The following is a 27,315-nucleotide window of genomic DNA, read 5'->3' as shown; positions in this document are numbered from 1 at the left end:
AGATCTTTCACTTTCACTAACTGCTACTTCATACAATAGATAAAAAGCAACATGAACAGTTTAAGGCCATGCAATGAAAATTTTCAATAACTCTGTGACTCTAATATTCTAAGTCAACCACAAAAAACTCTTTTTAATCAAATCATGTAACATTTAAAACATGAAGCAAAATCATTTACCAGGGCAAGCCTATACTAGTTGGTGATTTTTATGAATTCTTGTATGGTCAGCTAATATAAGTGGGAAGTTTCTACAATATTTTTTTAAGTGAATAATAGTGACAGAAGAAGAAATAGCAAAGACTTTCCATTTGGCCCTTATGCAAAAAAGCCCGAAGTGTGGTAGTCACAATCTATGCACAATGATGACATGAAAGTGAGATCTAATGCAGTCTGACATTCATTCACTACTAAATGGATGTTTATGTAGGACAGCATGATCAGTACTTGTTATTGGAAGAAAGTTATTTCACATGGCTTGTGTTCAACTACTATGGGATAATATGAATGATCAATGGGACAAAAAGACAAAACCTAACCTCTAATAAAATTGCAACAACCCTACATTCTTCTAGTAATTTTTAATAACATTTAGTTTATAGAAAACTGCACTTTTTTGAAAAAATCAATTTTCTATATATTTCATGGAGACTAGGGGAATCATTTTTAAAAACTAGAACAAAATAAACATAAAGCCATGTTCATCATGGGAACTGTGAAGTTATGATTTTAAGTGTTCAAAAGAATCTTCTGAAGAGAGCTCACTTTGGCATGGTAAGTCTGCTCCAGCTCTTCCTTATACAGCCTCACTTGGGCATCATGTTGCTCTCTCATCTCATGAAGGGCTTGCGCCAGCTTGTACTCATACTCAATTTGACGCCCAGAATCCACCTCTACCAAGCGCGTTTCATGCTTCCTTCTGGTCTCATTAATCTCCTGGGGGAAAAAAGAAACAAAAAACATAAAGCCAAGTTACTTACCATGGCTGCACTGGTACACACCTGAGTGACATCACAGCCATCTGAAGTTTTACACACGAACCTCCTCCTAATTTGTCCTCAGGCAGTCATGTGAATAAACACTTTTTGCCTCTTAGTTTTCAGTTGAGAAGGTTTCTGAAATGCAACTAATGACATAAGTGGTAGCATCTCAAGCCTTAGGAACTTTCTATTCCTTTTCAGGAGCATAGCTATTTATTTTTCTGAAGCCAAGGAAAGGCCTGGATGGCCTACTAAAACTACCATGCAATTGAGGATTTATACACAGTATACTATACTAAACACTAAGCAAAAATTATTTTTCTGAATTGTTTCACTGATAATCTTAAGAACATCTCTGAAAAAACAGCACATGGAAAGTTAAACTTAACAGTCGTGATAAATTCAAGTAAAGATTTATGTGAAATGAAACTATTTTCTTTTTTGAGATAGAGTATCACTCTGTCGCCCAGGCTCATGTGCAGTGGCATGATCTCAGCTCACTGCAACCTCTGCCTCCCGGGTTCAAGCAATTCTCCTGCCTCAGCTTCCCTAGTAACTGGGATTACAGGCACATACCACCGTGCCCAGCTAATTTTTGTATTTTTAGTAGAGATGAGATTTCCCCATGTTGGCCAGACTGGTCTCAAACTCCTGACCTCAGGTGATCCATCTGCCTCAGCCTCTCAAAGTGCTGGGATTACAGGTGTGAGCCACCGTGCCCAGCCATAAAACTATTTTCTCAGACATAATAATAGGCAGCACAAGCTAATTTACATGACTTCTTTAAAAGCCGGTATTAAGCTATCATTATCAAGTGACACAGGATCTTATTAACAATATTAGTTGACTAAATCAAATATATATGAAAAATTTACCATTGAAGAACAGAAGTAGTTGTCATGATCCTTTACTCGGTTTTAAGGAAGTGTCTAAATAAAATTAGAATGGAAGGCTGGGCACAGTGGCTCACGCCTGTAATCCTAGCACTTTGTGAGGCCAACGCGATCAGATCACCTAAGGTCAGGAGTTCAAGACCAGCCTGGCCAATATGGTAAAACCCTGTCTCTTCTAAAATACAAAAATTAGCCAGGCATGATGGAGGGTGCCTGTAATCCCAGCTACTCGGGAGGCTGAGATGGGAGAATCGCTTGAACCCGGGAGACGGTGGTTGCAGTGAGCCAAGATCGCACCACTGCACTCCAGCCTGGGCAGCTGAGCTAGACTCTGTCTCAAAAAAAATAATAATAATTAGAATGGTAATATCTGAAGAAGCCACAAGAGGGAAGTATAACCCACCAGTTGCTGTTTGTGTACATTAGCACATGTATTTTCCTGTGCATTTCTTCATCTTTCTCTTAACTACTACACAGGAGCGTGCACTTGACAAAATCAGAAAAATCAGAAAAATCAGGAGGGTTCTGCTATCACCCTCCCAGAGATCACATCTATTTCATGAAGCCAATAATACCTAAATCATGAAAACACTGAAGAGAGCGACTGCTAATGGTTTGCTCTTTGTCTACCTCCTCCTTCCTCTTTCGTCTTTCTCCTTCCTTCTTTCCCCCAACTGTTCATAATAAGGAAGTTAGATATTATTACTGAATATATAACATGAATGTAAAAAAAAAAGTTAAGGCCAGCGTAGTGGCTCACACCTGTAATCCCAGCACTTTGGGAGGCTGAGGCGAGTGGATCACCTGAGGCCAGGAGTTTTAGACCAGCCTGGCCAACATGGTGTTACTTAGTAAAAAATAAAGAAAAAAAAAGTTAGCCAGTTGTGAGGGTGTGCACCTGTAATCCCAGCTACTCGTGAGGCTGAGGCACAAGAATCGCTTGAATCCAGGAGGCATAGGTTGCAGTGAGCCAAGACCGTTCCACTGCACACCAGCCTGGGCGACAGAGTGAGACCCTGTCTCAAAAAAAAATTTTTTTAAAGTAAAAAAGGCCAGGTGCAGTGGCTCACAACTATAATCCCAGCACTTTGGGAGGCCGAGGCAGGTGGAGCACTTGAGTTCAGGAGTTCAAGACCAGCCTGGCCAACGTGGTCAAACCCTGTCTCTACTAAAAATACAAAACTCAGCCGGGCATGGTGGCGCATGCCTGTAGACCCAGCTACTCCAGAGGCTGAAGCAGGAGAATCGCTTGAACCCAGGAGGTGGAGGTTGCAGTGAGCCAAGATCATACCACTGCACTCCAGCCTGGGCAAGAGAGCAGGACTCTGTCTCCAAAAACAGTAAAAAAAAAAAAAAAAACTGAAGAAGACAATCTTTTTTTTTTTTTTTTAATTATACTTTAAGTTTTAGGGTACATGTGCGCTGAAGAGGACTATCTTAACATCCATTCTCAAAAAAGCAAAAGCCAAAAATTAAAAGATGCTACGGACTCTAAAAATATTAAATTACTTTTTACTGATGCTATTTTTTATATAGAACCAGTGATCTTACAAAGAAAAAAAACCCTACTCCTGGTTGTCTACACACAACATCAGAAATAAGTAATGATAAATCACAATTTTTACAAAACAAAACAAAAACGTAAGTCAACCTCATATAAAAATATCTGCTTTAACAAAGCAACACTTAGTAACAATTATATGACAGCACTCGCTACAGTATCCAAAGAGTTTTTACACACAGTATTCCACTTTGATCCTCACCACTCATTGAAGAAAAAAAGAGCAGTATCAGTATTTCATTTTAAATAAGAAACTGACACTAAGAGTTGTCCAAGGTCTGACTGCTTGTCTGGTGCACCTTGCACTAATATCTATTTTGTTTAAAGCCTGTAATCTAAAAAAATAATCAGATTTCTATTATTTTTCCTCCAACTAAAAAACTGGTTTGCTAACTGCTACAATGAATTCCTATTTTATTGTTAGTCACTGTTTTCAAAATTACACTGCTTCTAAAAACATTAAGCCTAGCACATTAACAGCATGTTCTCCCCCATGAGTTGATTTCAACCCTCTACAATTTTCATGAAATATACATTCCCCTTTCCTCAATTTTATTACTTCCTTTGTTTGACAACAGTTTTGCCCCTGCCCCTTGACCACAGCAGTTAAGGCTTATAAGTGATATTTTAAGATTTCCACATGAGTGAGCCGGGCACGGTGGCTCACGCCTGTAATTCCAGCACTTTGGGAGGCTGAGGCGGGCCGATCACAAGGTCAGGAAATCGAGACCATCCTGGCTAACACGGTGAAACCTCGTCTCTATTAAAAATACAAAAAATCAGCAGGGCGTGGTGGCACGCGCCTGTAGTCCCAGCTACTAGGGGGGCTAAGGCATGAGAGTAGCTTGAACCCGGGAGGCAGAGGTTGCAGTGAGCCAAGATCATGCCACTGCATTCCAGCCTGGGTGACAAAGCAGGACTCGTGTCTCAAAAAAAAAAAAATGTACACGCCTATAAATGCTGTGAGTAGCCGCATTTCCAGATGTGAGCCATAGGAGAAGGCAAAAGTGATGGTATGTAACCTCTGTGATTAGGTTATAGAAGACAATGTGGCTTCTGCTTTGGTAGCTGGTAGCATGTATTCATGTTCTCGTTGTGTTTCTTTCTCTCTCTCTCTCTTTCTCATCACTGGCCCTTAGCGGGGGCCATATCATGAGCAGCCCTATGAAGAAGACCATGAGGTGAAGAACTGACATGTCCTGCCCACAGCCCTGTGAATGAGCTCAGATGCCATTCTTCCAGCCCAGGTTAAAAGCTGTACTGCAACCTCATGGGACCCAGAAACAGAACCACCCAGTTTAGCAGCTCTGAATTCTGACCTTCAGGAACTGAGAAATTAATACAAGTCTGTGGTTTTAGGTTGATGAACTTTGGAAGTAATTCGTTAGGCAGGAATAGATAACTAATGCTTAAACATGTTGACAGTAATTAGCTGCTGTGACCAAGCCTTTATAAGTTAAGATGAAGTGAGGCCGGATGTGGTGGCTCACACCTGTAATCCCAGCACTTTGGGAGGCTGAGGTGGGCTGATCACAAGGTCAGGAGACCAAGACCACCCTGGCCAATATGGTGAAACCCCGTCTCTACTAAAAATACAAAAATTAGCTGGGCGTGGTGGCACACGCCTGTAGTTCCAGCTACTCGGGAGGCTGAGGCAGGAGAACTGCTTGAACCCAGGAGGCAGAGGTTGAAGTGAGCCAAGATCGCGCCACTGTACTCCAGCCTGGCGGCAGAGCAAGACTCCGTCTCAAAAAAAAACAAAAAAACAAAAACAAAAAAACAAAAATAAGTAAGATGAAGTGAAATCATATCTGTTTACAGTAACAGCTTGAGTTCTCAAATGCGGTCTTTTAGGAACAGTAGCTTGAATAATCTACCTGCAAGCGGTCTTTTAGGAACAGTAGCTTGAATAATCTACCTGCAAAATTTCTCCCCATCCCCAAACCTTATTATTTCTTTGTCTGATACATTTTTGTGGCAAAGAAATCATAAATAAAATATAATTACATGTTTAGCTATGACAAAGTCATTCTAGAACTCCTCCATTCCTTTACAAAGTAAAATTATATATGGTTACCTCTTCATACATGTTTTTGCGAAACTCCAAGTCCTCAGTAAGGCTCTGACAACGATTCTCCAAATCCACTTTAAGTAAAGTTTCATCTGCTAACTGTTTTTTGGCTGCAGCTAAGGAGGCTTCCAACTATTACAAGGAAAAAGAATTGTGATAAAAATTACATGGCAATCATTTAATAATGAACTTAAGATATCTATGAATCAAATCAAATCAAGTGTTAAAATTCCTATACATTTATCAATGTATAATTACTTCATCTTAACATTTATCACAGAACTGGGTATTCATTTGCTGGTCCCACACACAGAGTATCATACCAAATCACCAGTCAAATTGTTAATTGGCAACAGGGAATAGAACAGAGACGTATGACTCCCTCACATTTCAAAAATCAAACTAGTTATTTTAGCTAACCACTTTCATTTTTTCCTGTGTGGAGAGCAGCATTTTGGCATCTCTTTTCTTACTTATATCCTAACTAACAAAATAGGCTTTGAGAGCAGAGATAGAATGAGTGTGTGTACAACAGGGAAGAAGAAGGGAGCCACAAGATGTGGACAATCCAGATATAACGCCTGGGAGGTGATAATGGTTTGCATTTAGCTACCTCAAGACTTTTCTTCAAGTAAACCATCAGAAAAGAAATATATAAAATTTCAAAAATAAAATACATTTGAAAATCAATCAATCAAACAAACTATGGCTTAAGGCAGATGAGGCAATTAACCTGTCACATATGGCTCAAGAATAGGCTTGACCTTACCTGGGCAATCTGATCCTTCAGATCCTCCAAATCTCCCTCTAAACTTTTTTTGTCACCAAGTGCAGTAGCAAGAGCTGCATCTTTAGAATTCAGTGCTGCTTCATATTCTCGAAGCTTGATCTGGGCGCCATTAAGATCAGATTCCTTCTTAGCATAGCTGGAATAGATTTAAAAAGCATAAGACATCAAACCATACTGATGACTTGAGGTCTTCTCCCTCTCTGCTGAAGGGACAAACAAAAGAAGTAGTTTAAATAAAGGCTCCCATCACCTATCAAAATTAGAGAAGCAATTCACAAGCATTGGATCTAGAGTTTTTGTTGGCTAACATTCTCTTTCAATGTCACATGATTACTAATGACTACGGGTTAAAGACGTCCATATAAAGACCAATGTACCAGAATCCTGCTTGTCCCTGAGTGAGACTGCCTGTCCCCCTTGCTCTATAAAGAGGCACACTAACACAGGATATTTTTGAAGAAATGAAAATTCTTTTTTTTAATATAACGCATATTATAAGCCAAAACGTACAGGAACTATAAGTCAGGATATCATGCTAAGCGCAGTGGCTTACATCTGTAATCACAACACTTTGAGAGGCCGATGTGGGAGGATCACTTGAGACCAGGAATTCAAGACCAACCTAGGCAACATAGCAAGACCCCGAATCTACAAAAAAAAATAAAAAAGAGCCGGGCACAGTGGCACACACCTGTAGTCCCAGCTACTCAGGAGGCTTAGGAGGGGACATCGCTTGAGCCCAGGAGGTTGAGGCTGTAGTGAACCATGACTGCACAACTGTACTGCAGCTGGGCAGTAGACCAAGACCCAGTCTCAGAAAAAAAGGAAAATCAAATTACACTAAATGAGAAGAAAATGTTATTTTAAAAAGTAATGTTATAACCCAATGCATGATACTGAAACTCCCCCGATATTAATAAGAACTAACTGACCCCAAGCTTGCAAGTACCTCCCATTTTGTTACATAGATGTAACAATAAATAACGGCCTCCCTAATATTTTGCATAAAAATTATTTCAGTTTATACAACTAACTACCAAAAAACTGAGGTTCAGGGCCAGGTGCAGTGGCTCATGCCTGTAATCCCAGCACTTTGGAAGGCCAAGGCTGGCAGAATACTTGAGGTCAGGAGTTCGAGACCAGACTCGCCAACATGGTAAAACCTCGTCTTTACCAAAAAATACAAAACCTTAAGCCAGGCATGGTGGTGGTGCAATGCCTATAGTCCTACCTACTCGGGAGGCTCAGGCAGGAGAATCACTTGAACTCGGGAGGTGGAGGTTGCAGTGAGCCAACATCGTGCCATTGCACTCCAGCCTGGGTGAGAGAGAGAGACCTTGTCTCAAAAAAACAAACACGCCGGGCGTGGTGGCTCATGCTTATAATCCCAGAACTTTGGGAGACCGAGGTGGACGGATCACCTGAGGTTCAGAGTTCAAGACCTGCCTGACCAACATGGAGAAACCCAGTCTCTACTAAAAATACAAAAAAATTATCCAGGCATGGTGGTGCATGCCTGTAACCCCAGCTACTCGGGGGGCTGAGGAAGGAGAATCACTTGAACCCAGGAGGCAGAGGTTGCAGTGAGCCAAGATTGTGCCATTGCACTCCAGCCTGGGCAACAAGACCGAAACTCCGTCTCAAAAACAACAAAAACAAAAAACAATCTGAGGTTCAAACTGAAGTTTCTTTTTCTCTAAATATCACTTTTTTTTTTCACCTAGGCTGGAGTGCAGTGGGGCGATCTCGGCTCACCGCAACCTCTGCCTCCTGGGTTCAAGTGATTCTCATGCCTCAGCCTCCCAAGTAGCTGGGATTACAGGCGTGCGGTACTAGGCCCGGCTAATTTTTTGTATTTGTAGTAGAGATGGGGTTTGCCTATTTTGGCCAGGCTGGTCTCGAACACCTGGCCTCAAGTGATCCGCCGGCCTCAGCTTGCCAAGATGCTGGGATTACAGGCATGAGCTGCTGCACCCGGCCTCTAAATAATCACTTTTTTTAGATGGAGTTCTACACTATAAAATTATAGTTCATTTGGATATATTTTGCCCGATAATTATATTTTAAAGGTCAGTATTTCTCTCATCCAAATAATTGTTAACAGTAGTTACACGGAGAAGCCTTAATAGTATCAAAATTATTGCCGGGCATGGTGGGCCATGCTTGTAATCCCAGCACTTTGGGAGGCCGAGGCAAGTGGATCACCTGAGGTCAGGAGTTTGAGGCAAGCCTGGCCAAAATGAAGCCCTGCCTCTATAAAAAATACAAAAATTAGCAGGGCGTGGTGGGGTGTGCCTGTAATCCCAGCTACCTGGGAGGCTGAGGTAGGAGAATTGCTTGAACTAGGGAGATAGAGGTTGCAGTGAGCCGAGATCATACAGCTGCACTCCAGCCTGGGTGACAGAGTGAGACTCGGTCTCGAAAAATAATAACAATATCAAAATTATTAATACCTGTTCTTAAAACTGCTATTGTATTTTTCTTGGAGAAATAGGATTTAAAAAATAAACTAAAAAACTGCTATTATAGAAGAATACTTTTACGTACTAATGTTTGAGGACTGGCTAAAGGAGGAATCTTTAATTAATAAAAATTTCAAAATAATATTGTAATATTAAAATAAAGTGAAGAAATAAACTGGCCAAATGATGATCACATATGAAAAGATTTAACAGTATTCACTTTTTACTCATCATAAAAGCTCAGCAGTCATGCCACATGCTTAAATCTCATGCTTTAAAACACCACAAGATGGCAGGCTTTAACTGAAGACTAGTCCAGAAGAGGAAAAAATTAACTGTTAAAAAAAAATCCCATACTGTAATAATTTACAACCAAAATGCCTAGTTCATACAAGTGCTAGGTCTCCACAGGAATGAACTGACACTTGTGAAGGAGCCTCTATTTTGTCCCACTATCAAATCACCCGAAGGGCTAGGATACATGTCATAACACATATGATTGAAAATAAAACCATATTTTAAATGCAGTATTACACGATACTTACAAAAGCTACTGACTCAAAATTAATTACTTAACAATTACAAACAGTAATTTTTAAAGCTCAGGTCATAATGTGGTACTTCTCAATGTGATGCTGCCTCATGGCAGGAGAATGACCTGTGCCTTCCAGGAACCAAAATGGTCCAGCAAGAATGATACTGCATAAAACAGCACGTCAACTTTACAAGTTATTGTATGCAACAACCTGTAAAATTGGCATATTTTATGCAGTATCGTTCTTGTTTATTTGACTTCACAGATTTAATAGGTAATACATGTAAATAGCTCAAAACTCAGGATGTCATACTATGAAGTGAAAGATACTGTGTGCAACATCTTGCGGAGTGTAGAAAACACAAGAAGCCAAAAATTAACCCAAGGCAGTACACCCAGATGACTAGAATATGGTGATTTCCTCCATAAAAATAAAAAACCAAAGAAGATAAGGAGGACAGGGGATGAAGAGAGTATTTACTTGTGGTACCCTGAGGGCCACCCAGTGATACCAGTGGAAATTTTATAGGAGCTTTAATTTCAGTCATGACTAATTCTTCTACTGTTCATTTTATGTCAAGTTCTTAGTCACATAAAACACTGTTCTATGAAAATATAAACTGTTCTGTTATAAATTACTTCTTGGCCAAGTGCGGTGGCTCACGTATATAATCCCAGCACTTTGGAAGGGAGACTAGCCTGGGCAACACGGTGAGACCCCATCTCTACTAAAAATAAAAAAAATTAGCCAGGCGTGGTGGCACATGCCTGTAGTCCCAGCTACTAGAGGGGCTGAGGCAGGAGAATCACTTGATCCCAGGAGGTCGAGGCTGCAGTGAGCCCTGATCGTGCCACTGCACTCCAGCCTTGGTGAGAGAGTGAAAACCTATCTCCAAAAAAAAAAAAAAATTATATATATGTCTGGCTGCAATGGCTCATACTTGTAATCCCAGCACTTTGGGAGGCCGGGGCAGGCGGATCACCTGAGGTCGGGAGGTCAAGACCAGCCTGACCAACATGGAGAAACCCAGTCTCTACTAAAAATACAAAATTAGCTAGGCGTGATGGCACATGCTTGTAATCCCAGCTACTCAGGAGGCTCAGGCAGGAGAATCGCTTGAACCCGGGAGGCGGAGGTTGCAGTGAGCCAAGATTGTGCCATTGCACTCCAGCCAACAAGAGTGAAACTTGGGCAACAAGAGTGAAACTCCGTCTCAAAAAAAAAAAAAAGAAGATACAGTGTAGGGTCCAGTGTCCCATCAAGCCCCATCCCAACAGTCCTAGTTTTCTGCAAAACAGTTTGAAAACTTCTGACCATCAAGAAATATGCAAGCTCCTTGGCACGGCATGTCCCCCTAGAAAGCCCTTCAGGTCTAAGTCCTAAAGACCTTCTGAGCCTCGGACTTCACTCTCCCCCACTCCATGCCATCTATTCCCATTCCTAACTCCATCTAATTCCTAACCAACTGCCATTCAAAACTAAGACTAAGGATGGAACAAATGTCATCCTTCCTCTGTAATGCTTCCCTGCTTTACCTCTCCTTGCAGAAAAAAAGTCATGTACCTTTCTGGGCTCCATAGCACTTGGTGCATCATTCTCATATGGTGCATGGTATATACATCTTTTTAAGATTTAAGATTCCATGTCTGTCTCCTACACTGGAATGTGGGTAAAATGAGATTACCTTCAGATCCTCAGTGCCTGGCAATGTCTGATATAGGGTGGGGATACTCAATAAAATTTCTGTTAAAAAATGAAAGAAGCAAGCCACAGGAAAGCAGTACTTACAATTTTATTTAGTATAACAACTCATGAAAAGATAAGTACTCAGCCTCTGTTATAGAAGACCAAGGTTATTCTGAGACCCAAATAGTCAATCTAGATCTGCCCTGCAGTGCCTGTACAAGCCACCACAGCCTTCACAAGCAGGTGGGCAGCAGGCATTGTACCAGGCACTGAAGAGAACTCAAGAGTCAGCTACCGCCCTTGGTGCAAAGTAATTTAGTCTCTTCTCATAGGAGGTTATGAACACACTTTTGCTTTTTCTAACCCACACAGATGTACAGTGGAATTTATATGCACTCTTATGCACAGGTAAACAGGAGAGTTTCGAGACAGGGGGAGAGGCTTAGTCCAGGTCCTTAGTTTCGAGACATATTTACTTAATCCAGCAGACATTACTGAGTATCTACTATGTACTACCAGGAAGAGAAAGATAAATAAATAAGACAAGGTCCCAGCTAAGTGCGTTTTTAGTATTCCCTTCCTTCTTCTGGACCCTCAGTACCTTTACTGCGGAGGGTCAGGCACTAGGCCATGTCACCACACTTAGGTGTATAGCTGTCCGGGTAGCATAAAGGCTTATCTTGCAGATGCTGAAGTAAAATGATGAAAAGGGACTTGTGGGGCTACCTGCACTGGGAGCTCAGGGCAGACAGTTCTTACAGCTGTCCTTACATTGTGAGCCCTTTAACTCCACAAACAAATTGTTCTGTGTTCATACATTTTTCCTCTTCCTCCTTAGGCCACAATATTAACAGTGAAAAAGTCAATGCATCATAAAGTGGCTAATAAAGAGAGAAGAACTGACTACTATCTCTTCCTCTTGCATATACAGCACTTACAGTGCACTGATCATACAAATCCCTGTATTTGTGGATGAGCTTAGCTACCTCAAGAGACTGAAAACTCTTTGAGGGCAAGGCCCATGACTTATTATTCCTACATCTTCTACACAGAAAACTCAGATAATGACTATTTTGGTAAATGTTACAAGCACACGCACACACACACAACTTCTCTTTTTTCGTCCTATGTAAAATGTATCACGTCTTTTCCAGGAAGGAAAAAAAATCACACACACAGACACACACAACTTCTCTTTTTTCATCCTATGTAAAATATCATGTCTCTTCCAAGAAGAAAAAAAATAATAACTGATGCTTCTATAATCTCTAAAACTCACATGCATGGATATCCTCTCTTTCTTCCTACCAATTTTCTAGGCTGAATGAATCATGAAAAAAATTCTTAAGGTTACACCCATGCCTCCATCAGATAATAGCAATAAATCAATGAGTTGGAGTTTTTTTGTCTGTTGGTTTGTTTTGAGACGGAGCCTCGCTCTGTCGCCCAGGCTGGAGTGCAGTGGCACGATCTTGGCTCACTGCAAGCTCCGCCTCCTGGGTTCACGCCATTCACCTGCCTCAGCCTCCCGAGTAGCTGGGACTACAGGCACCTGCCACCATGCCCAGCTAATTTTTTTGTATTTTTAGTAGAGACGGGGTTTTCACTGTGTTGGCCAGGATGGTCTCCATCTACTGACCTCGTGATCCACCTGCCTCGGCCTCCCAAAGTGCTGGGATTACAGGCTCGATGAGCCACCGCACCCAGCTTGTGTTTTTTTTGTTTTTTTTTTTGAGATGGTCTCGTTCTGTTGCCCAGACTGGAGTGCAGTGGCACAATCACGGCTCACTGCAACCTCTACCTCCTGGGTTCAAGCAATCCTCCACAATCACAGCTCACTGTAACTTACACCTCCTGGGTTCAAAGAATCCCCCCATCTCAGTCCCCCAAGAAGCTGGGAGTATACACATATGCCACTATGCCCAGCTAATTTTTGTATTTTGCGGGGGCAGGTGGGAAGATAGGGTTTTCCTATGTTGCCCGGGCTGGTTTCAAACTCCTGGGCTCAAGTGACCTGTCCGCCTCAGCCTCCCGAAGTGCTGGGATTACCAGCATGAGCCACTGTACTCAGCCAAATCAATGAGTCTTCCATGTCACATGAGTTGTCAAGGATACATGAGGAGCCATGCAGTGAGTTAATATTCTGAACACATTCTTGTCATAACTTTCTAACCATATTATTTTTCATTCATTAATACAATGTAGAAAGTCCAAGTGTAATTATCAGCACACAGTCAAAGTGCAGAAACCTGTAGAATTGATATCCTAAAACATACATACATGAATTTGCTGCAGCTATCACCTAAGCACAGAATGACATCTGACAATGCCTCCAAAACACAGAGCAATTTAGATAGGAATCCTAAATTACTAGAAGCTATCTAACACTTAAGGTATTAGTATACATTTACTTTGAGTCCATTTCCTGACTGGATTTGTTGTGTTATCCACCTGCCTGATTAAACTATTTATATTCCAGATAAGGAGATCTTCCTATGTTAAATTCAACATGTGAATCTAATACTAAAAATATACACGCTCCTGAAAATAAGTCACAAAACATACCCATTTGCTTTAGATGTTTTACAGAAGAACCAAACCCTAACTGCAACCAGAAAAAAAAAAAAAAAGTTTTATAAATGTAATTGGCATTCTATGCTAATTAAGAATTTCCTCCCTTAATAAACCAAATTAGCTTTCATTTCAAGTACGCTTGAATTTTATCGGTCATAACAAGTAACCAGGTGTAATCGAGTATCTGGCCATTAGAAAGAAAATTAGCCCAGCTGGGTGCAGTGGCTCACGCCTGTAATCCCAGCACTTTTGAGGCCGAGGCAGGTGGATCATATGAGGCCAGGAGTTCAAGACCAGCCTAGCCAACATGGCAAAACCCCGTCTCTACTCAAAGTACAAAAATTAGCCGGACATGGTGGTCCATGCCTGTAATCCCAGCTACTCAGGAGGCTGAGGCAGGAGAATCGCTTGAATCCGGGGGGTGGAGGTTGCAGTGAGCTGAGATCACGCCACTGCACTCCAACTGGGCCAAAGAGCGAGGCTCTATCTCAAAAAAAAAGAAAAAAGAAAAAGAAAAAGAAAATTAGCTAGAAAGGATATATTTATATTCCTGCTAACACTCTACAGCAGTGACTTAAGACTAACATACACAGCTTTACTATGGTTGTACTTTCCCAATAAAACCTAGTACCATGTATCTGGGACACAAGCCTATCCTCTCCTGAGGCCTATAGAACTAATCTAAATCCAGTTGGTTAACACTTTCTAAATTGCTCCTAAGCACCTTCTACCACCAGCAATACCATATACTCTGCTGCTTTAATCATGTTGGTTTTTCAACATGTCGCCAGTTTGACCTTGACTTGTTTTAAGGTCATTTCCAACCCTGGCTTCTGCATTAAACTACTTGGTTCTGGAACTTAGTGTCTGAACTTTGGCCTCTGCACTACTCCTTCTGTGAGGATGACTCTGTCTCTCACTCCCTGGGTGTCCTTCATTTGTCTAGGTGTACCCTACTCCAGACTAGTCCTACCAATCAGAAAGTAGAGATCAGTCAGCACCATGAGAAGACAGGGCAAGGCAAAAAAAGGAGATTAAAAAATGCATCCAGGGCCGGGCACGGTGGCTCACGCCTGTAATCCCAGCGCTTTGGGAGGCTGAGGCGGGCGGATCACCTGAGGTCAGGAGCTCGAGACCAGCCTCAACATGGAGAAACCCCATCTCTACTAAAAATACAAAATTAGCCAGGCGTAGTGGTGCATGCCTGTAATCTCAGCTACTCGGGAGGCTGAGGCAGGAGAATTGCTTGAACCTGGGAGGCGGAGGTTGCGGTGAGCCGAGATCGCGCCATTGCACTCCAGCCTGGGCAACAAGAGTGAAACTCCGTCTCAAAAAAAAAAAAAAATGCATTCTGGGCCAGGCGCAGTGGCTCACGCCTATAATCCCAACACTTTGGGAGGCCAAGACAGGCAGATCACGAGGTCAAGAGTTTGAGACCAGCCTGATCAACACGGTGAAGCCCCGTCTCTACTAACAAATACAAAAAAATTAGCCAGGTGTGGTGGTGCGTGCCTGTAATCCCAGCTACTCGGGAGGCTGAGGCAGGAGAATCGCTTGAACTCGGAGGGGCAGAGGTTGCAGTGAGCCAAGATCGCGCCATTGCACTCCAGCCTGGGCGACAGAGCGAGGCTCCATCTAAAACAAACAAACAAACAAACCGCATCCAATCACAGAATCGCTGGAAAATGAACCCTCAATGGAGCTCTTAGAGAAATATATCATTACTAGGTGATAACTTTAGGGTATATTCTTCCAAAAGTCATACCACATACATAACATGCAGAAAGTCATTCCAGGCCTGCAATAACAATAACTACTTGAAAATGAATTAGGGGGCCAGGCCCGGTGGTTCATGTCTGTAATCCCAGCACTTTGGGAGGCCAAAATGGGCAGAGACCAGGAGTTCGAGACCACCCTGGGCAACATGGTGAAACCCCATTTCTACAAAGAATACAAAAATTAGCTGGGAGTAGTGGCCTGTGCCTGTATTCCCAGCTACTGGAGAGACTGAGATGGAAGGATTGCTTGGGCCAGGGAGGTTAAGGCTGCAGTGAGCTGTGGTCATGCCACGGCACTCCAGACACTGTTGCTCTGGGCAACAGAGCAAGATCCTTATCTTAAAAAAAAAAAAAAAAAAAAAAGGAAAAGGAATTAGTAAGCATATTCCAACCATAAACACTTGAAAAAATAAGATTGTCCACTTAAACAGGGAACAAAGAATTAGTGTGAAACAAATCAATAAGTAAACTTGCAGGGACAAATACAACATAATCTGAAGCTCATTACAGAATAGTTTTAATTAATTTGGGTAACGGCAAATTATTGCCCGCCTGTTAACACTCTCTTGGTCAGTTTGTGTCAGTACCTATCCCTAACATTTCACCTCAGGCCCATTCTTATTTAGAAAAACAAATATATTACAGGAGATGAAAGAGAAAAGCCATTTAGTTTTTCACCTGTAATCAGCTAACAGAAATCATTCTATACAAAATTCTTATTTCTAATCAAAGCCACAAAACAAGGATTTTTAAATCCCTTAAAACAGACCCACTGTACATAGAGAGCCAGGCTAATTAGGCCTAGCTGGCTAAGCTCTGTTCCTGCTTTCATATACTGTAAGGTTCTTCTGAACAGCTGTCTGGTAGCAGCTGAGCACCACTCAACACTAGTGCAGTACTCAAGTGACTGTCACACATATCCGTGTATGGGGATCTCTTCACACCCATTCACACCCAGAGCTCAGCATCAACATGCCATGTCTTTTATTATCTAGCCATGCTCCAGACCTTCAGAGAAAAAATAAACCTTATTTTCAATTTAAAGTAAAATATGCCCACATAAAAACCTTGTCCTAAAACTAGATAATTTTATTTCATAACAGGCTCAAACTGCTTATCAAGCATGCATTTGCTCCAACAGCCACTCATCAGCTTCAACACTGTCCTCATGTTAACTTCCCTTCCAAAGGGAAAAAAGATGTGATCCACAGTATTTTTCCAAAGGAAAATTAATGAACTTCCCCGAAATTAAAACAACCTAATACACAAAAACTCGGCCAGGCACGGTGGCTCACTCCTGTAATCCCAGCACTTTAGGTGGCCGAGACGGGCAGATCACCTGAGGTCAGGAGTTAGAGACCAGCCTGGTCAACATGGTGAAACCCCATCTCTACTAAAAATACAAAAATTAGCTGGGCATGGTGGCTCATGCCTGTAATCCCAGCTACTCGGGAGGCTGAGGCAGGAGAATCGCTTGAACCTGGGAGATGGAGGTAGCAGTGAGTCAAGATCACTCCATTGCACTCCAGCCTGGGCAACAAAGCGAGATTCCATCTCAAAAAAAAAAAAATTACACAAAAACTCTAGAAGGTCTTATGATCACAATTTCTTTCTTTCTTTCTTTCTTTTTAGAGATGGAGTTTCACTCTTGTTGCCCAGGCCAGAGTGCAATGGTACGATCTCAGCTAACTGCAACCTCTGCCTCCCGAGTTCAAGTGATTCTCCTGTCTCAGCCTCCTGAGTAGCTGGGATTACAGGCGCCCGCCACTACACCCGGCTAATTTTTGGTATTTTTAGTAAAGACGGGGTTTCACCATGTTGGCCAGTCTGGTCTCGAACCCCTGACCTCAAGAGATCCACCTGCCTCGGCCTCTCAAAGTGCTGGAATTACAGGTGTGAGCCACCATGCCTAGCCTTGTGATCACAATTTCTATTAACAAGGGTCTACTCTGGCATATGCAAAAAGACTAAGAAGACGCTTTTGCATAAACTCAAAGTTACAAAGGATAGTTTCCGGTGCCAATAAAATTCTGCTACTCACTGAATAAACTAATCTGTCAATGAATTAGCAACAACCTAATCAGACTCAGGCAAACCCTAGCTGAAACTCGGGTAAAATTAGGAAAAATACTAAATGAGATTGAAACTGGACCACAAAACCGCTTCTCTGAAACAACAACAAAAAAATTCACTGGAACATAAACAGGCACAAGAGTGTGGAGCAGACTCTTACAGATTAAGTCTTAATTAAAATGACTGATTCATTTAAAAAGAAAAAGAAAAACCAATAACTACTACCTTTGTCACTCATCTACAATGTGCTAGGCACTGACCTGGGTGTAAAATATTTCTGAAACAGTGTTCCAATGTCCATTCTCCAGTTTGGTGGGTGTTATGAGGCAGCTATTCCTAAAGCAATAGCAGTGGCAGCTTCCTAGTCCTGAATAGTAGCTATATACTGTTTTTAAAACAGTTTACTGGTTCCACTGGTGGCCTCACACATAAAAGCTCCCAAAGAAGGTCAGTTCTACAACAATGTTCTAGGCATCATTACTGCTCCTCTAGCCTCTCTAAAAATCGTTTCTAAGCACCTACATCTCATATTGTTTCCCTTTCTGCTTAAAATCCCTAGTGCTGCCGGGCGCGGTGGCTCATGCCTGTAATTCCAGCACTTTGGGAGGCTGAGGCGGGCGGATCACCTAAGGTCGGGAGTTCGAGACCAGCCTGACCAACATGGAGAAACCCTGTCTCTACTAAAAATACAAAATTAGCCAGGCGTGGCGGCACATGCCTGTAATCCCAGCTACTAGGGAGGCTGAGGCAGGAGGATCACTTGAACCTGGGAGGCGGAGGTTGTGGTAAGCCGCGATCGCACCATTGCACTCCAGCCTGGGCAACAAGAGTGAAACTCTGTCTCAAAAAAAAAAAAAAATCCCTAGTGCTGTCTGTTCCCTGCACTGAGTGACGACACAAAGACCTAAACAGAAAAAGAAATTAACTTAGCAAAGAGGGGCTATGAAGGACAATGAAGACTTCTGCAAAGATAAGAGAAAGTACCAAATACACCAGGCACAGTGGCTCACGCCTATAATCCCAGCACTTTGGGAGGCAGGCGAATCACCTGAGGTCAGGAGTTTAAGACCAGCCTGGTCAACATGGCAAAACCCCATCACTACTAAAAATACAAAAGTTAGCCAGGCGTAATGGCACGTGTCTGTAATCCCAGCTACTCGGGAGGCTAAGGCAGGAGAATTGCTTAAACACAGGAGGTGGAGGTTGCAGTGAGCTGGGATCATGCCGCTGTACTCCAGTCTGGGTAACAAGAGTAAGACTCTGTCTCAAAAAAAAAAAAAAGAACCAAATCCATCAAATTTAGACAAAAACAATGCTATAGAGCTATCAAGAGAATAGGCTGGGTGCAGTGGTTCACACCTGTAAACCCAGCACTTTGGAAGGCAGCGATAGGCAGATCACTTGAGATCAGGAGTTCGAGACCAGCCTGACCAACATGGTGAAACCCCGTCTCTACTAAAAATATGAAAATCGGCCCGGTGTCATGGCGGGCACCTGTAATCCCAGCTGCTTGAGAGGCTGGGGCATGAGAATCACTTGAACACGGAGGCAGAGGTTGCAGTGAGCCAAGATCGCACCACTGCACTCCAGCCTGGGCAACAGAGCAAGACCCTGTCTCAAAAACAAAAAAAGAGGCATCAAGGGAATAAAACAGGCTAGGTGCGATGGTTCACACCTGTAATCCCAACACTTTGGGAGGCTGAGGCAGAAGGACCACTTGAGCTCAGAAGTTTGAGGCCAGCAACATAGTAAGACCTTGTCTCTATGAAAAAAAATCAAGAAATTAGCTGGGTGTAGTGGCACACACCTATAGTCCCAACTACTCCAGAGGCTGAGGTGAGAGGATCACTTGAGCCTAGGAGGTTGAGGCTGTAATGAGCCAAGATCATGCCACTGCACTCCAGCCTGGGCAAGGGTAAGACCCTATCTTTAAAAAAAAGAGACAGAATAAAAAGAAGCTATTAGAAATTTAAAACACAACAGCAAAAATTGGAAAACAAAATTGAGAACATCTCTTAGTAAAAAAAAAAAATTTTTTTAAAAAGGGAAGAAAACCAAAGGATCAATGTAAGAGATCCAACATTTGAATAATAGGAGTTTCATATGGTAATAAAAGAGGAGAAAATATAAAGAAAATTTCCAATAACTGAAGGACATAAATTTCAAGACCAAAAGAATTCAATCAGATGATCAACACAATGGATGAAAAGAGACCTACAACAAGGAACATCCCTGTGAAATTTTAGAACTGGATCAAAAGAAGATCCTACAAGCTTTTAAATTTTTCACTCATCATTACTTCTACAGCCAATGAAAGCTAGAAAACTGAAGAACATACCTTCATTTTATTTATTTATTTATTTACTTATTTATTTATTTATTGAGACAGAGTTTCGCTCTTGTCGCTCAGGCTGGAGTGCAATGGTGCGACCTGGGCTCACTGCAACCTCCACCTCCCAGGTTCAAGCAATTCCCTTGCCTCAGCCTCCTGAGTAGCTGGGATTACAGGCACCCACCACCACACCGGCTAATTTTTTGTACTTTTAGTAGAGTACAAATGTTGGCCAGGCTGGTCGCGAACTCCTGACCTCAGGTGATCCACTCGCCTCGGCCAAAACATGCCTTCAAAAGTCTAAGAAAATAGCATTTACAACCTAGAATTCTATACCCAAACTATCAATGCTTATACAATACAATTAGACTGTAGAAAAACACAAGGTACCCAAAGGTAATTCTTTATTTAATGAGGTAAAATTAATTTAAAAATGATCCTAAATGATTTGATGTTCTAACAACTGGCATAGACTCTATATAATTATACAAAAAAGTGGGAAAAAGTACTATTTTTATAGGTGATCAAAAGGTGTGATAGGCAAGAAAAACTAATCACAGTATATTACTGAGAGTTCTGCTGGGGACTATGTAAGTATTTCTGCTATAACGTATGTTGCTTCTGACAACTCTTGCACTCTGCACAAATTAAAAATAACACAGCAGACCAGATGTGGTGGCTCACATCTGTAATCCCAGCACTTTGGGAGGCCGAGGCAGGCAGATCACCTGAGGTCAGGAGTTCGAGACCAGCCTGGCCAACATGGCAAAACCCCATCTCTACTAAAAATACAAAAATTCACAGGGCTTGGTGGTGCACGCCTGTAATCCCCGCTACTAGACAGGCTGAAGCACAAGAATCACTTGAACCTGGGAGGTGGAGGTTATACTGAGCAGAGATCACACCACTCACTACTCTCCAGTCTGGGCAACAGAGCAAGACTGTCTCAAAAATAAAATAAAATAAGGCCAGGCGCAGTGGCTCATGTCTGTAATCTCAGCACTTTGGGAGGCTGAGGCAGGCGGATCATCTGAGGTCAGGAGTTCAAGACCAGCCTAACATGGAGAAACCTCGTCTCTATTAAAAATGTAAAATTAGGCCGGGCGTGGTGGCTCACGCCTGTAATCCCAGCACTTTGGGAGGCCGAGGCAGGTGGATCATGAGGTCAGGAGATCGAGACCATCCTGGCCAATACGGTGAAACCCCGTCTCTACTAAAAATACAAAAAAGTAGCTGGGCGCCGTGGCGGGCGCCTGTAGTCCCAGCTACTCGGGAGGCTGAGGCAGGAGAATGGCGTGAAGCCGGGAGGCGGAGCTTGCAGTGAGCCAAGATCGTGCCACTGCACTCCAGCCTGGGTGACAGAGCCAGACTCCGTCTCCAGGGAAAAAAAAAAAAAGAAAAAAATATATATACATATATATATGTGTGTGTATATGTATATAAAATTAGCCAGGTGTGGTGGCACATGCCTGTAATCCCAACTACTCGGGAGGCTGAGGCAGGAGAATCGCTTGAACCCAGGAGGTGGAGGTTGCAGTAAGCCGAGATTGCACCATTGCACTCCAGCCTGGGCAACATGAGTGAAACTCCATCTGAAAAAATAAAATAAAATAAAATAAAAATAACAGAGCAAATAGAAAAAATAACATTGGAATAAACAGACCACTCAAAACCTATGCACTCTGAAACAGAGCACCAGCAATAATATAAAGAATTAGTATCTCGGCCGGGTATGGTGGCTCACACCTGTAATCCCAGCACTTTGGGAGGTCGAGGTGGGTGGATCATCTGAGGTCGGGAGCTCGAGACCAGCCTGACCAACATGGAGAAAACTATTAAAAAGAATTAGTATCTCAGTAGGTAATCTGGACAGCCCAGGCAGTCAGCTTAGTGTGGCTACAGCTGCGTCAAAAGATGTTTTAAAATGCACAAAAAAGGTCGGGCACAGTGCCTCATGCCCTTAATCCCAGCACTTTGGGAGGCCGAGGCGGGTGGATCACTTGAGGTCAGGAGTTCGAGACCAGCCTGGCCAACATGGTGAAACCCTGTCTCTACTAAAAATACAAAATTAGCCGGGCATGGTGGTGCGTGCCTATAATCCCAGTTACTCAGGAGGCTGAGGCCAGAGAATCGCTTGAACCCAGGAGGTGGAGGTTGCAGTAAGCTGAGATCATGCCACTGCACTCCAGCCTGGGCGACAGAGCAAGACTCCATCTCAAAATAAAATAAAATAAATGCACGAAAACAACAGAGTAGAAATGCTGGTTTGGAAAAATTTAGGCAATACAAAGAGAAACAGAGCTCTGAACACAAGAATAAGACTGGCTACAAGAGCAAAGCTAGAGGTGCTCCCTCCCCTCTGAGGTGGGGAGAGAACCCTGTGCAAGGGCACTCACTTTTTTTTTTTTTTTTTTTTTTTGAGACAGAGTCTCACTCTGTTGCCCAGGCTAGAGTGCAGTGGCGCGATCTCGGCTCACTGCAAGCTCCGCCTCCCGGGTTCACACCATTCTCCTGCCTCATCCTCCTGATCAGCTGGGACTACAGGAGCCCACCACCACGCCCAGCTAATTTTTTGTATTTTTTAGTAGAGACGGGGTTTCACCGTGTTAGCCAGGATGGTCTCGATCTCCTGACCTCGTGATCCACCCACCTCGGCCTCCCGAAGTGCTGGGATTACAGGCGTGAGCCACCGCGCCCAGCCCAGGGCACTCACTTTTAATTTTCTTAAAATAGAGGTGAAAGCAAAGCTGAGGATCTTCTTTCCTTCTTAAGATTAATACTATACTCTAGCTATTCTGGCTCACCTTTACTAGGATTCACTAGGACAAGGCACATATAATGCAATATAACTTCCAATTATAACAGTATCACCTCTCTATTTACCTGTCACATATAAGCTAATTGGTGTTACAGAAGTATTTGTGTCAGAACACACTGAATCAATATTTTAGATACCAAAAACTGATCTAAACTAAAATGTAATATATGACTATTGGGAGGATAAGGAGAAGAAAAATGTGTTATGAAGACAATAGAAGAGCTCAATTCCTTGTTGTCCATAGCACAAAGTCAACACTGTCGCACTGTCATCTAGATACGAGAATAAATAGCAAAGAAGCACTGAAAATAGCTGAAAGTAATCCTTCTCATGAGAAATCTTGGAGAAATCTTTTGAGTCCTTAAATTATGTGTACACACACACACACACACACACGCACCACACTGCTAGAAAGTTATAGGTTTTGGTTTTTTTCCCAAGGTACATACACATTAGAAAACTCTGAATCAGGGAAGTCAGGGAAGACATCTCTAAAGAAATGAATATTGAGAGGAAACCTGAGGGATAAGTAACCCAATGATGAGAGAAATCCAGACAAAGGAGGCCGGATGCGATGGCTCATGCCTGTAATCCCAGCACTTTGGGAGGCCAAGGCAGGTGGATCACTTGAGGTCAGGAGTTCAAGACCAGCCCAGCCAAGATGGTTAAACCCCATCTCTACTAAAAATACAAAAAAAAAAATAGCTGGGCACAGTGCAGGTGCCTGTAATCCCCGCTACTCAGGAGGCTGAGGCAGGAGAATCACTGGAACCTGGAAGGCGGAGGTTGCAGTGAGCCAAGGTCACACCACTGCACTCCAGCCAAGAAGACACAGAAAGAATCGTCCTCAAAAAAAAAATCCAAAGGAAACCCCAAATGCAAAGTCCCTATTTTAAGAGAAGCACAGTAAAAGGGACTGAATAAAGGATTTCATGGCTAAAGAGGAGTAAACAAGTTCAACTGTGGTATGAGATGAAGCTGGAGGGTCAGACTGGGGCCAGCCCATGTAGGGAAAGAACTTTTAGGTAGGATAACCTGGGCAAATATGTCCCAGATTGCCCAGGACAAGTTCCATTTATGCGAACTGTCACTGCATAATTATTAACAGCTCCCTCTTTCATACACAAAAGTATCCCAATTTGGATACTAAATTATATGGTCACCCTACTATTAGTAGGGTCTTAGTCTTTACCCTAGAAGCTACTAAAATGTTTTATACCAAAAGGGGTGAAATGATCACATTTTAGTACACAACCTTAGAGGGATAAGGCTTCCGGTCTTCTGTCCAATGTTTTGTTACATAAACACTGAGTAAGAATCTAGTTTAAATTGACCCTTAAGAATACCTCCCTCCCGCCAGACATGGTGGCTCACACCTGTAATCCCAACACTTTGAGAGGCCGAGGCAGGCGGATTGCTTGAGCTCAAAGTTCAAGACCAGCCTGGGACACATGGCAAAACCCTCTCCCCACAAAAAATTAGCCAGTCGTGGTGGTGCTTGCCTGTAGTCCCAGTTACTCCAGAGGCTGAGGTGGGAGGATCACTTGAGCCTGGGAGGTCCAGGTTATAGTGAACCATGCACCACTGCAATCCAGCACCGGCAACAGAACAAGACCTTGTCTCAAAAAAAAAACAAAAAACACAAAAAACAAAAGAAAAACAAAAAAAAAAAACTTGTCTCCTTCCCTTCACTGCCAACATTCTTAAACAAGTGTTCTAAACTCATAATCTTTTTCCTCTCATTCTCCCCTTAATTATGGCCAGTGGTTTCCTCTATTAACCAAAGGCTCTCCTCTCAGCCAACAATCACCTAAGGCACCAAAAACACCAATGACAACGGATACTTTTTAGGCTTCATCAAACAAAAAACCCTTGTTCCATGACTCACCTCTCTTTTCTCACCTTTTATGACGAAGTGTCCCTCTGTCACACAGGCTGGAATGCAGAGGCGCAATCTCAGCTCACTGCAACCTCCGCCCACTACAACCTCCGCCTCCCAGGTTCAAGTGATTCTCCTGCCTCAGCCTCCACAGTAGTTGAGATTAAAGGCATGTGCAACCACGCCTGGCTAATTTTTGTATTTTTAGTAGAAACGGGGTTTTGCCATGTTGCCCAGGCTGGTCTCAAACTCCTGGCCTCAAGTGATCCACACGCTCAGCCTCCCAACGTGCTGGGATTACAGACATGAGCCACCACACCCAGCCTCACCTCTCTATTACTTATCATCCCCATTGTGGGTTTTCCTTTCTCTACCCAGTCCTCATATGCACATGCTTTCCATGTCTCTTGAGTACTTCAAGTTGCCAACTAACATTGCTACCTAAAGTCTGGCAAACACCACTAATTCACTGACTTAGGGTCCTCCAAACCTGTTCCTTCCCCACCAATTTCGGTTAAGAGCAATATTGTCTACCCAGGCACCCAAGCATGGAAGCAGTCACCCTAGACTCTTTCTTCTCCCTAGTCCCTTATGTTCAGTATATTCTTAAATCCACCTTCTCGCCTTTCTTCCACCTGCCTTAGTTCAAGGGCTGCCTTGTTACTCCCCAAGTGTTCTTAATAGTGTTTTTACCTCTCCTCTTTTTTTCCCTCTACAGCATAGCCAAAATGATCATGTCACAATTCTGCCTTAAAATCTTAGGTCTACTCATTACTAAAAATACAATCCCCTTCCCCACCCCATGTATTAAATATATATACGGCTCCAGTAGGCCAGGTGCAGTGGCTCACACCTGCAATCCTAGCACTTTGGGAGGCCAAGGTGGGTGGATCACCTGAGGTCAGGAGTTCATGACCGGCCTGGCAAACATGCTGAAACCCTGTCTCTACTAAAAATACAAAAATTAGCTGGGTGTGGTGGCAGGCGCCTGTAATCCCAGCTACTTGGGAGGCTGAGGCAGAAGAATCATTTGAACCCGGGAGGTGGAGCTTGCAGTGAGCCGAGACCACACCATTGCACTCCAGCCCGGGCAACAGGAGTGAAACTCTGTCTCAAAAAAAAAAAAAAAAAAAAAAAAAAAATTATATATATATACACACACACACACACACACGTTATATATAACATATACTTTATATATAAATAACACATACATAAAGTGTATGTTATATATAATATATACATATAAGATGTATATATACATACACATACACATATATATGGCTCCAGTTATATGAATTATTTGACATTCAGGACAACTCTCCATTTTCCATTTAGAAGCAAATCCTTACTTACCTCCCTACACTTAGCTCAGATTCCCCTGGGATGTCTTTCAAAATTTCACATGGCTCCTAGCCTTCCTTAGGTAGCAGTCCTTGTTTCTCCACAGCAACACCTGGATACTGGTATCACAGCACTTAATATATTTTATTAGTATACTGCACTTACAGTATCACAATCCTGTAGTGTTGGTTTTCTGTCTTCCCCACTAGACTGAAAGTAACTTGATAATGGGGACTGAGTATCCCATCTCTCTATTCCCAGCATCTGGTTCAAGACCTGGCATATAGTACCTGTTTCACAAAAATGTGTCTTGAATAAAGAATGAAAGAACACCCTGTCACGAGTATTAAAGATTTATTTAGAGGTTTTAATTTCTTTTAAATTATTAAGGCATGGAATAAAGTTGGAAAGTAGCTTTTTAAGAAGAGAAAAAAGATAAAAGCGATCTTTTTCAGTAATTCATCTTCACCTTTCTTTAGCAAATGAAGCCCTCAGTATTTCAAACAGCTGTTTCAACTACTGACCACTACCCTTCTGACAAATTCAAAATTACCTCCCTTGAAGGCTACAAACTATCAATGTGAAAAACACGCAACTAGTAGCATTTCCAAAAGTAGCACCCAAAGGGATCTGAAAATCAACTATCCTATCTGAGACTTCAAGTACCAACCACAGATAATGATGCTCTGTGAGCCTGCTACATGTCGGTAAACCAGAGTAATACCTGTAGAACACTGTTGTATGGATGAAATAAGGTTATGTATGTGAAAACCCTATCACAATGCTAGAAGTCAGGCTACCATCCTTTCTAGCTTTCATTACTCTGCTAAGTAACACCAGGCAAGATACTTAAACTCTCTGAGCCTGAAGTTTCCTCACTCATCAGCAGTTATCATAAGCTTAAAAGATAATGTCTGGCCGGGCGCGGTGGCTCACGCCTGTAATCCCAGCACTCTGGGAGGCCAAGGCAGGAGGATCACGAGGTCAGGAGGTCGAGACCATCCTGGCTAACAGTGAAACCCCGTCTCTACTAAAAAATACAAAAAATTAGCCGGGCGTAGTGGCGGGCGCCTGTAGTCCCAGCTACTCGGGAGGCTGAGGCAGGAGAATGGCGTGAATTCAAGAGACGGAGCCTGCAATGAGCCGAGATCGCGCCACTGCACTCCAGCTCTCCAGCACTCCAGCCTGGGCGACAGAGCCAGACTCTGTATCAAAAAAAAAGGTAAGTCTGTAAAGCGTCTACTGCAATGCCTGGCAAACAGAATTGGCACAAAATAAATGTCAGCTCTTTTTTTCCTGCATCTTTTCCCCCACCCCCAAAGGGAGTCTTGCTTTGTCACTCAGGCTGGAGTGCAGTAGCACAATTTCGGCTCACTGCAACCTCTGCCTCCCAGGTTCAAGCAGTTCTCCTGCCTCAGCCTCCTGAGTAGCTAGGATTACAGGCGCCCACCACCATGCCCGGCTAATTTTTGTATTTTTAGTAGATACAGGGTTTCGCCATGTTGGCCAGGCTGGTTTCGAACTCCTGACCTCAGGTGA

At 42.7% G+C, this 27,315-nt stretch overlaps 1 protein-coding gene across 1 annotated transcript in view; it reads right to left on the bottom strand.

Annotated features, from left to right (window-relative positions):
• Nucleotides 1-27,315, bottom strand: part of LMNB1 (lamin B1) — a 62,005-nt gene that overhangs the window by 25,872 nt on the left and 8,818 nt on the right. The window contains exons 2-4 of the mRNA XM_002815832.5: nucleotides 6,274-6,430; nucleotides 5,511-5,636; nucleotides 765-935 (exon numbers count right to left, since the gene is read on the bottom strand). Of these exons, the coding sequence (XP_002815878.1) occupies nucleotides 765-935; nucleotides 5,511-5,636; nucleotides 6,274-6,430 (454 nt within the window). The remainder of the gene's footprint in view (nucleotides 1-764; nucleotides 936-5,510; nucleotides 5,637-6,273; nucleotides 6,431-27,315) is intronic.

The sequence above is a fragment of the Pongo abelii genome, chromosome 4 (genome assembly GCF_028885655.2).
Source record: "Pongo abelii isolate AG06213 chromosome 4, NHGRI_mPonAbe1-v2.0_pri, whole genome shotgun sequence".
Taxonomy (NCBI): Eukaryota; Metazoa; Chordata; class Mammalia; order Primates; family Hominidae; genus Pongo; species Pongo abelii.
The sequence above is the reverse complement of the archived record's forward strand: the minus strand, read 5'-3'. Positions and strand labels throughout refer to the sequence as shown.